A 12,137-nucleotide genomic window follows, 5' to 3' on the forward strand; every position below is an offset into this window, starting at 1 on the left:
ATATGAGATCCTCAGTTACAGGAAACTCTTCACCACTATAATTCTTAAAAGCCCATCTCTTATTCTTCAAAAATGATTCAAGAAGTTTTAGAAGAATTATATTGATTCTAAGTTAAACATTAAGTTTAGGTTTATGGAAGAAGTTCTCCAAAATCTTACACATTGGTTGTAGCAACGATTAAGAGCCACTTACAATTGAACAAGAGAATCCTTCTCCATGCACTAGACTAAGCTTAAAATTCAGCCATTAGACTGTTATATGTTTATTTTAAACTTCTTTGACCCTCTTTACAGAAAAACATCTTAAGTCTTTATAAGTTTCACTGAGTTTGAAGTTAGGAGACTTGGTTGTAGCATAAATTTATTGTATGAACTTGGATATGTCATTCAAATTATCTGGGCCTTTGCTTTCCTATTTTTAAAATGAGTTCACTCTATCAAAAGCTCTCCAAAAAATTCCTCACAACTCTGAGTATGATTTGCACCTTTATGTCAAAGAAATGTCCAAGGTTTCATTGGGGTTACAGGAAGGAGAGAAAGAAGCAGATAAGAACATTGGCTTTGAGGAGTTATGGAAAAAGGACTATCAAATAGAAGGGAAAGAATAGATTAGCCTGGAAGATTTGGGATAAGAACTCAACATTTTTAACACTTACATAACACTTACCACATTGTATAACACTTACAACAAGGACTATCCTTGCTAATATTATTCATATAACTCTTCTAAGTATTTAAGCCAACCTCACAGGATGCTTCCATTTTTCCTGAAGTTTTACACGTTACAGAATTGTGATGAATGGATTCTTACGAATAGAAGCATCTCATTGTCAGTAAAATGCTACAATTTGGTGAGTTCTGCTAATATATTTCCCTTTCATCATTTCACCTTCCTCCTTCTTAACTGGAAGAGACTACAGCAATTTTCAGAGCAAAGAAGAGTACAGATTTTCCTTGTATTTCACTTTCTCTTGAAGTATAAAATTTCCAAAGAGAATAAAATCTATGTGAATTTTCCTCCTTAATAAAACCATTTGGTTAATTAAGAGCCATTTATGAAAGTGGCTTGAGGCAGGTGAAGAGATCTGGAAAGAGCCAACCTGAACTTTGAGTACTAAGACTAACTCTTATAGTCTCACAAGTTTTCCCTCGAGGAAATACAGAATCTTCTTGAATTAAGGGCTATTGTCATAATTTCTTGGTTCAGTGATGTATTTTTACTACCTCACTTAGTTTAAAGGTGAATTTTTTAAGAATCATAGTAAAACAATTAAATAAGATAAAGTGATGAAATTAAAATCCAGATGGGTCAACAAGACAATAAAAAATAATCCTTTAGATTTTATAAAAAAGGGGATAGCTTCTGATGTTGATGACAAGTTTTGGAGAAAATATAGAAAAATTACCTTGACCAATAATAAGAAAGTCTTATTTCTTATCATTTATAATTTTATTAGGCAGCTTTAATTACCATGCAGAAGTTAAAACTCAACTGAGTGACCACAATTAATATTCCTTAAATCAGTTATAGAAATACAGCCAAGTATTCTCAGTTGTGCTATTGACCACCAGACTTTCCAGGCTTCACCTGAAAGATATCAATCATCTTCTTTGTCCTAAGCACCCTAGCTTAAGAACAGGTACGTTAAATAAGATGAGATCTGAGTGGGATATCTTCCTCTAGTCAATAAGTCCCTTCAAACACATTTAGAATTGTAGATACTTTTTAAAAAGTGGATCAAGAAGTGTTTTGAGGAAGATTGCTAGGCCAACAGAAATTTTCTCTTGAAAAAAATGGAACATAGGCAAATTTTGCATAACACAAAGTACTGGAGTCTATTTCTAAAATAGCATTATACAAAATACATTAACAATCAACTACTGAAAGCTGTTCTTAAGAATTGTAACACAGTGTTGCCTTCTTCTTAAAGTACAATTAGGATGAGAATTGTTTCTTCCTCGATTTTAACATCTACCGACTTATATAAACTCCTATTTTATCCATTGGATCCACATAATTTCCATAAGAAATATTGATTTACAGTGATGTTTACTATCAGTATTAAGATACTGATAAAGTGAAATCATATATATATATACATGTATGTATTTATATAGAGACATAAAATAACCACATGAAAATTGAATGTAGTCATTGATGGTAATTATAATTTAGGTTTGTAGGTTAGATAGCAATATATAACACTTTATTTTTTATAATTAACAAAAATTGCTGCAACTCCATCTAAAAATGAAATTCTTTGATTCAATACTTCTTTTTCTGTAGACTTCTCAGTTTTTTAAAGGCAATGATGAAATTGTGTACATTCCATAGCGTTCATGGTGGTCATGAGGGTCCTGATAGTCCATGACATTCATCTAGTGCTCTTATCAATGAAATCTGTTATGCCATCTCCCTAGAACTTACACCTTGTCTACTCAGCCTTCTCATTGCCACTTGCATATCTCTGTTCCTTAAAGTATAGATGGCAGGATTTAAGACAGGAGTGACAACAAAGTCCACAATGGCAAAAAATTTATCCAATGACTTGGTAGGGAAAGGCCACAAATAGAGAAACATGCACGGAGTGAAAAACAAAACCACTACAGTGATGTGAGCTGACAAAGTGAAGAATGCTTTGGATAAATCCTTTGAGGAATGTTGTCTGACAGTGACCAGAATAAAGATGTATGATGCAATTAAGAAAAAGAAGGTACCCATAGATATGAATCCACTGTTGGCAATGACCACAAATTGTAGTCTGTAAGTGTCCACGCATGCAAGTTTAATAACCCTAGGAAAATCGCAATAAAAGCTTCCCACATTATTAGGGCCACAGAAAGGTAGATTTATGACAAAAACAAACTGAGACACAGCATGAATCATCCCAATGATCCAAGCAGCCGCTATCAAAAGCATGCACATTTTGAGATTCATAACAGTTAGATAGTGGAGAGGCTTGCAGATTGCTGTGTACCTGTCATATGCCATGGCTACAAGCAGCACCATCTCAACTCCTCCCATGACATGAATAAAGAACATCTGTATCATGCAACTGTGAAAGGAAATGATTTTACAGTCACTGAAAAGATCAGATATCATCCTAGGAACTGTGGTAGATGAAAGGCCCAGGTCAACGAGTGACAGGTTGGCAAGCAGAATATACATGGGGGAGTGTAAGTGATAATCAAAAATCACTGTGAACATAATGAAGATGTTTGCCAGGATAATTCCCACATAGAATAGAGAGAAGAAAAGGAAAAGAAAAAACTGCATTCCCAAGGATTGTGCAAGTTCCAGTAACACAAATTCAATTACCACAGAGCCATTTCCTTGGTCCATTGAATCATAAAGATGAGAAGACTCTGAAGTGACCTGAAAGAAAAGAAAGAAGGAATCAACTTTGAGACACTGAAAAGAGTGTGTTAAATGTTGATAATCTAAAATTGGTTGTTAACTAATCTTTTATTTAATTGATGGTAAACTATTTTCAAAATAATGAGAACTCAGGGTATAAAACATTAATGTGGTATGACCAAAACTGCACTCAGAGGCAATATATTTCTTTAAAAGCTTTCATTTATTCAAATACATGAACTAATCTGACAACTCAAGAGTTTAGAAATACACAAAATAAACTCAAGGAATTCCAGTGAAATAATTTAATAAAAATTAAAAACAAAAATAAATAAATATTGAATCCCAGAAAATTGGAAGTGTGTATATGAGTATATAAAAATGAGTTTAAAAAATAAAAATAGACAAGCTTTAAAAAATATAATCAAGAATAATAAAATTATATAAAAATTAGAAATGAGTATAGAAATGCATAATAACAGTTAAGAGACGTCTGAAACCTGTTTCCTATATGTGCTTAAAAACAATGTCCCCAAACCAACACATAAATCATACTTGAATCTGAAATGCTGCACAGAGAAAAAAAGTTGATATCTTCATAATATAAAAGAGAGGTCAAACCATACAATAAAACCTCCAAGACCTAATAGATAAATAGACAAGTGATATGAAACAGAATTCAGGAATGTAAACTACAAATGTATGTGTGTGTGAGTATTTCTTCCTTAGAAATATATGTATATCTCCTAAGAAAAAAGATACAATGTAATTCTATTATTTTTCTATAAAACTAGAAAAAATATTTACAATTATTATTACCAAAACTAGGAAAGTCTCAGTGAAATAGGCATCTTCATACATCGCTGGAGGAAATATAGACTGATTCAAACATTAAAGAAAACATTTTGAAATCATATGTCAAGAATCTTGAATCCATACCATTTGGTAAAATAATACTCCTTACAAAATTCTATTTGTACAGAAAAAGTTTTTGGCACAAAAATATTCACCACACTTTAGCATGATAAAATTTAAAAATTTAAATGCCAAATATTAGACTTAAATCTACAGTAATACATGTACATGATGGAAAGTAATATAGTTATTAAAATAAAAGGAAGAGTTTATCATAGCATTAGGAAGATTTTTCTTCATAATATTAAGTGCAATAAAAGCGAATAAATTGCATAGTCTAAAATTTTAAATAAGGTAGATGATTTTGATTTGTTTAGAGTTAAAAACCTTTCAGATTTTGAAATATCTTTTGGTACACACATTATATACTTATTAGATTTTTTTTTGATAAAAACATAAAAGGGCATGGATAGTTGAAGGAATGGTTTACTAAGAACATTTGAAAACAAGAATTGACTCATAATTATTAGAAGACAAACCAACTGACGAAGTAAAGGACTCTAATTCTTCTCTCATCTAATCAGCCATTTTCATGAACTGCCAGTAATTGGTTCATAGATGAGATTATTAAGAGGGGGGATATAGCTAAATAAGTAAAGGGTCCTGATTAAACTTCTTGGACTTCGTATAAAACGATCATGAAGTTGAAACTTTTTGGGGCATTGCATCCAGGTAATTGACAAAGCATCTCCCCTGCTTCACTTTGACCAGGGTTGGCTATTTGGAATGAATTCTGGTAGCCATGAAATAACTATAAGGAAAATAGATGTTCTGGTGGTTTTATCCAGTTGAGAGTGAGCAAAGTTAGTAATGTTGCAGTGGTAAATATTAAGAAAGACACAATAAATAGTCAAATAAAGAGAGGCAATAAAGTGCAATGGGATAGAAGAGATAATACTTTGGGAAGAATACAGCAGATGGAGACAAGTGGGTTTGATTCTTTTCTTATTTCCACAACATGCAATTATTTTTGTTGCCTCTAGATCAATTTTTACATTGTTTTCTACCTTCTCTCACCTAGACGTTCTCCTACATAATCTTTCTAGCATTTTCTCTGAAAAATATGTTTTACCATTTTCAGTTCATTCATACTACTATCCCTGGACTTATCATTCATATTTAAATCATCCAGGTCACAAGGAGATAAGTATAAAGGATTTGGGGAGGGGAATTGAATCTGGGGAACACCATAGAGTTTACAAGGTCATCCCTGGAAGATTTCATGGCAATACACTCTAGTCTGCTGAGCAGAAAGTGTTTGGTGACTTCTTAAGCTCACCATCCAATTCAGTGTCTTTGGAGAGATAAAGTTGTGGCTGGAGAATCATGTTGACTGCTTAAGATCAAATGTTTTACCCTATTAAACTAATATGGAACATATAAACTCAATAGTTCAGGACTCTCATCAGGAAAGTAGGTGTTTCATCTTATAAAAGGAATTAAAGTCTCTAAATTAATCTGTCAGATTTGGAAATTCCCATTACTATTAGGTTAGTACTGCTGAAATGGTGTTTCTCTTGGAGTTTGAGTGATAATTCGGTTTTCTAAAGAGGAAAACCCCACGCTACATGAACCTATTAGCCTAAAGACTCAAAACTTCCATTTATGACATGTAATTTAATCTATTTATGATCTTTAATCATTCTAAAATGGGACAATCACAATACAAAATGTGGCACTATGAGTGTAATCAATGTGATGAAGTCAGAGTCAGTAGCATGTCAAAGGAACAGACAGGAAAGAAAACCTAAAGAAAAAGGAAGAATGAAGACGAATCAGAAAGAGAATAGGAGGAAAAAAGGGGGGATAGGAGAAGGAATAAGAAGAATCCTATAGGAGACATAGGAGGACACAATGATCATCAAAAGAGGCATTGGTGGAACATTTTACATCTTTGCTTAAATTGCCTGTCATGGTTTAAGCCAACACACATCGATTCATTATGAACATCTAACAGTGTGAACTTTACATGAGTTATCATTCACTGTTCAGGTATATTTTGACTGGAATGATGGGAAGTAATAGTAAAGTTTTAGGAAAAATTGTCGCTGATATAAAGAAAAGTTAAGACTTGAAGCATATGAATAATGGATGTGGCAGTAGGATTTGGTAGAATGAAACCAGTGGTTGGACATGGTGGCTCAGCTCATTGACAGATGAATCTCTTCTAAAAAAGTAGGAAGTAACTGATCAAAAACATCCCTTTAGCTTCCAGGCAGTATTTTACTTACCCCACTTCTAAATACTTATACCTTAACATAAATGTGAAATTAAAGTTTATGATGTAGAGACCCTTTCTGCTTTGCCCAACACTGTATCACCTGCCTAGAACAGTGGCTGCCACATAGAAAAAGCTCAAGAAATATTTGATGAATACATTTTCTAGAAATAGGTACTAAATTCTTCATGTAAGAAACAAAATAGTAGCCCTCACAAATACATAGAGAAATTGAATTTAGTAATACCTTCTCCACGAGCTTGTACTTCCTGATGATAACCCAGTTATATCTATAAAAAAGTGAGTATTTAGATAAGTGAAGAAAGTCCCCCCCTTTCTGTTACAAACATCTGGAATTAGTACATATCATTGTTGAAGAAATCCTGATGACTTGACAGAGCTCGTTTGGAGAAAAAGGCCAAGCACTTGGTTTCTCTGCCTTCTTAGAAACACTGGTGAATTTGTGAAGCTCCCAGGAGTTCTTCAGAAGCCCAGTCGCCACAGAGTTTGCCATCTCTCCTATGGGAGATTTAAAATTTGTCAGTCATTCAGGGCCTGGGGAGAAATATCGTTAGAGAGGAAATGTAGACACACATTAAACAAAACAGATTATCAGAATTATGTGTTTGTATAGAAGTGGGAAAGCACTTTGAGATTACCTTGTCCAGTTACTTCACTCTACAGGTAGAGAAACAACCCAGTGGGGTGAAATGACTAGCCAGTGTGTTTACAGCAATACACTCACAGAGCCAGAACTAGAAGTCAGCTTAACTTCCAGTCCATAGTCTTCCTCAATAATGCTCCACATCGGGCTTAATAAAAAAAATGTCGTGAAAAAAGCTAGAATTATTTATATTTGAGAGAATCACTCTAACCTAATTGGAAAGGCCCAATTCATCCCTGAGTTCTTGTTTCATTTAAAATAAAATTAGCCTTCCCCTCCTAAAAACTATTTCCTTTTTCACTGGATATTGCTCTTCCCAAACCCTTTTCTTATTTCTTCAAACAACCTAGTCAGTCCTTGAACAGATCTATTTCAGAATTTACAGCCACCAGCTCCTCTGTACCATCCTCTGGCATGGGGCCAGATCTTTTTAACTCTGAGCATAGCCTCTCAGACTAGGCATTGGCTGGAGGATTCAAATGTGGAGGAAAGAGATACTGAGGGAGAGGGAATCACATCAGAGTCCTGGAGATCGAGGATAGAGATTTACCTCCTCTGGTTTAAAACAGAATTTGGTTCTCAAATAAAGTAGAAATAGCTGAGGCCACATGTCTGTTTTACAGAGTGGAAAGCGAAGTTTAAAATGAGTTGGTACAAAAGTCAGAAACATATGAATCTTTAAAAATCTTCACATTAAGGACATAAATTGAAAATATCAAAGGGAGTGTGTGTGTGTTTGTGTGTGTGGAATTAATTTTAAAAAGCTATGCAATTCAATAGTTGAAATTTGAGAATAGGAGGAAGATGGTGTAGAATAAAAGGACAAAAATATTTCAGAAAAGACAAAATTTCTGACACAAATACTTTACAGAAGAGCAGAAATTGAGGGAGAGTTGAGTGGGTTAGAGAGAGGGAAGCAACCATGACAGGGACAGACTTGTGATATAAAAGCATCTTTCCTACCTGCCTATTCAGTCACAGGATGTATATTTTTAGGAGAAGAGAAATTCAGAGAGCTTAGTCTTCATTTCTGTAAATAGTCACTCCCCCCAAAAAGACAAAGCTATATATAAGATTCTTCATAATGGGAAAGAAGCTAATTAACTGCACAGGAGAGTGACCTACTGCTGTCACAGAAAAGACCAATACCCAGCCCTTTATTAGTTTCTCTTTGGGACTAAATCTTTAAGTCACATTGGTTTCCCCAAGAGAGACATATTAAAATAATTGCCTGGTGATGAAACAGAGGGGAAGAGGGAAGGTTTTGTGGCAATATGTTGGTTAGTATAAAATAATCCCTATTTAAGGTGGATGATCTAGGGCGTATGAACTACTTGGAATAACTGAGATAAGGGAGTGAAGATATGTCCTGAGTGTACAGATACACCTCCATGCATTGCACCATGAATGAAACTTGAAGAAATAAATCTAAAACCCCTGATAGGTAAAAATAACTCTTATAATTGATAGTAAGGGAATAAAGTGATCCTTTTCCTGTTATCAGTTATAGCAAAGGTTTATCTGTGAATGTCTATCTGTGCTCCCAAACTTTGGAGTGTTGAGGATGAAGATCTTCTTGATGTTCTTGATCTTTATCCTTCCCGAGTTGACTGGATACGATAACATTTGTATTTTACTGGATCAATTTCTTAAGACATCACGGGAAAACATACAAACCAAAACCAAAATGATATATAGGGATTTGCTTTGAGTTGTCTGTTACAGGAGCATGTTTACCTTAGAGAAAGATAATCATTCAAGGGACCCACGACAAGCCATGGAGACAAGCCTAGAGTTATCTCTCTGGAGAAGCCTGGCTTTATCGTTGATGTGTAGAAACAATGAATCTGATCTCCAGGTTATCATGGAGGCCTCAAAGTGTCAAGGCCCTCTCTTGGTTTAGAGGTATATTTGTTTAGAGTTGTATTTCATTTTCTCTTGTTCAGAAACAAGGGAAAATTATATTCTCTAGAATAGCTGCAGAATGATGGTCTCAAATTAATTTTTGAAAAATATTGATATTCCAAAAATTTATAAGCAAGGGTAAAAACTGGAGAATAATGTAGGCAGAAATATTTAAAAAAATAAATAGACATGCATGGTCAGTTACATTAATCATGGCTTATATAAGATGAGGTAAAACAATTTAGTTGCTTAGAGGAAGCACAACTGCTCTCAGATTAAAGGAAAATTTCCCCTGTTGCCCCCCAAGAAGGCTCTTCTACAACATAGTATGGAGCCCCATAAATCATTCTACTATGTTGTTCCACCACATGACGAGCTGGGTGAGCAGTGCAAGATAAGTTGCTGAGCAATCACAGAAGAGACCCAGAAACAGTGAAAGAGACATACAGGTTTATTGGGGAGTTACTTAAAGGCAAGGTCCAGTGGTGGCCTACTGGACAGAAATATGTTCCTGCTACTGCCCCCTTGAGAGACGCTTGCTTACGTAGGCAGAGGAACAAAAGCTGCATGCTTGCCAAGGAGAACTGTCCCTGTATGACTTGCATTCCAAGGACCAGAGGTCCCCTTGCCTCCAGAGGGCCTCCATGTTACCTCAGACCACCAGAGTCTCTGTGCTAACTCACCCACAGGAAAACAGCTGGGTTGGCCAACCCCAGGACCTTTATCATCATGAGTGCTGGCCCGTAGCTTAGATAAGGAGCCACAAGGACACATGGTTTAAAGGGCTTGTAGGCTAGTGTCCCTACACGTGTCAATATGCTCCTGTCCTGATATGCCTTTGTTCTAAGTGGGAGACTGGGCTACCAGGCAGAACAACATATTAGGATAAATGAGGGAGAATAAGAAATTATGTGTATAATTAATGTTATGAAAGTGGTAATAACAAGTGCTATAATAATATACAGTGAAAGGAACTCTCCAGGACCCAGTTTCTGGGAAGTCTTCTCTGGTAAAATGAAGTTGAAACTGAGATTTGAAGAATGAATAGATGTTAACTGGCAAAGCAGAAAGGACAAATGTTTCAGACAGAATGATTAGCCAGTGGAAAGCCTCAGAGATGAAAGAGTTTGAAGTTTTCAGGCAAGTAAAAGGAAAACAGACCGGCTTTGAAATTGCAGAAAGGGAGCAGGTTATCCTCTTAGATTGGAGAGGGGGATGAGAGCCAGGTCTTGCATGACCTGATAAACTTTGAAAAGGAGTTAGTATTTTAATTTAAGGGCAGTGGCAAGTGTGTGAAGGGTCTTAAGCAATGTGATTTCATGCTTAGATTTATATTTTTAAAAATCTCTCTTACTGAAGTGTAGGTATTAAGAATTAAAGCAAATAAGATTTGAAGTGGGAAGACCACATAGGTGACTTCATATTCTATTCCAAAAATAATGTGTGAAGCCAGAGACAAGAATGGTGATGTTGTATAAAAAATAAGGGGACATATTTAAAAGGTTTTTAGAAGATGGAATTAATAGGATTTGCTGATGTATTGAATATTGAGGATCACTGGTAAGGAGGAGTTCATTATTACTCCCAGATTTTGGGTTGAGCAACTGGGTAAATATTGGTGCCATTTATTGTGACTGGAGACCCTGAAAGAAGAGCAGATTTGAGGAGGAGATGATTAGTTTTAGACTTGTTGAGTGGGAGATGTTTTTGAAGTATCACATAAGTACGCAGTTAGATTTGTGGATTAGGAAGTCAAGAATTAGTACCCTAGCTTTGAGATGCCCTAGCTAAAAGTGAGAGATGGTAATTAAAGCCATGGGAAGGGATGTCACCTAGGGACAGAATACAGAGTGAGAACAGGCCAAAGATGCAATTCTGAGAAACATTAAGTTTGATGGTTGAGCAGATGAGGGAAACTCAGCAAACTGATATTGGGAAGGAAATCTCCAAGAGGTAGGAGGAAAACCAGGAGACCGTAATGTTTCAGAAGTCCAGTGGAGTAGTTGAAGGAGGGAGTGGTTAGCAATGAAGTAAAGAAGAAATTCCCATCCAGATGCTTAACAAAGCATTAAAGAAGTATCATTGATTTATTTACACAGAGGAAGCCAGAGATGTTATTGGAAAGGTTTCTGGGGAAACACAGGACAAAATTAAAATAAAAAACATATGTGTTAGTTTCTTTTAATTTAGCAGATTTTATTTAGAGTAGTATAAACAAATACATGAAAAAGTTATGTGTAATTTCAGTGAAGTTTTTATTCCAAAGATGAAAATCCTCAATTAAATTGAATATGCCTCATCATTTTTGGCTTTACATTAATCCAAGACTATAAAACACAGATATATAAACTCTTGGGGGATCTTTTGCCTGACCAGGAAACCTTACTGAAGGCAACCAGGACCTCTAAACACACATCATTGAGTGATTATTCTCCTGTGAAACAACTACCATTTCTATGCAATTTTTTGGAGAATAAACCTGGATGATTGAATATTGGAAGGTCTTCATTTTTAAAATAATAGAAAGGAAGAAAAAAATGAAAAAAGCTCTGGTTTGTATTTATGTAAAATATTGATAGCATTAAAGAAATTTTCTCTCTACCTGCAATCACTCATATCTGAACACAAAACTAAAATAGCATCCTAAACTGTGAAAACTCAAGATAAAGTCAGGTGTGAGTCCAGGGCTTAACGCAAGTAATACATCATTGATTTTCTTCCTAATCTAAGTTAAACTAAACTTAAAATAGAAATTAAAGGGGCCGGCCCTGTGGTGTAGTGGTTAAGTGCACATGCTCCGCTGCTGGTGGCCTAGCTAGGGATCCTGGGTGTGCACCGAGGCACCGCTTGTCAGGCCATGCTGTGGCGGCGTCCCATATAAAGAGGGGGAAGATAGGCACAGATGTTAGCCCAGGGCCAGTCTTCCTCAGCAAAAAAAGGAGGATTGGCATGGATGTTAGCTCAGGGCTGATCTTCCTCGCAAAAAAAAAAAAAAAATAGAAATTGAAAAAACATACTTTATTGATTTATGATTTACCCAAGATCGCATTTAATCTGTTGAATCCATAAGCTTACTA

At 35.3% G+C, this 12,137-nt stretch overlaps 1 protein-coding gene across 1 annotated transcript; it reads right to left on the bottom strand.

Annotated features, from left to right (window-relative positions):
- Positions 1–2,404: 2,404 nt before the first annotated feature.
- LOC101393516 (olfactory receptor 4F6-like) lies at positions 2,405–3,343 on the bottom strand. The gene has a single exon (XM_004421976.3). It carries the CDS (start codon positions 3,341–3,343, stop codon positions 2,405–2,407), a length of 939 nt encoding a protein of 312 aa, XP_004422033.3.
- Positions 3,344–12,137: the final 8,794 nt, after the last annotated feature.

This window comes from Ceratotherium simum, chromosome 3 (assembly GCF_057802395.1).
Source record: "Ceratotherium simum simum isolate JZ-2026a chromosome 3, ASM5780239v1, whole genome shotgun sequence".
Classification (NCBI taxonomy): domain Eukaryota; kingdom Metazoa; phylum Chordata; class Mammalia; order Perissodactyla; family Rhinocerotidae; genus Ceratotherium; species Ceratotherium simum.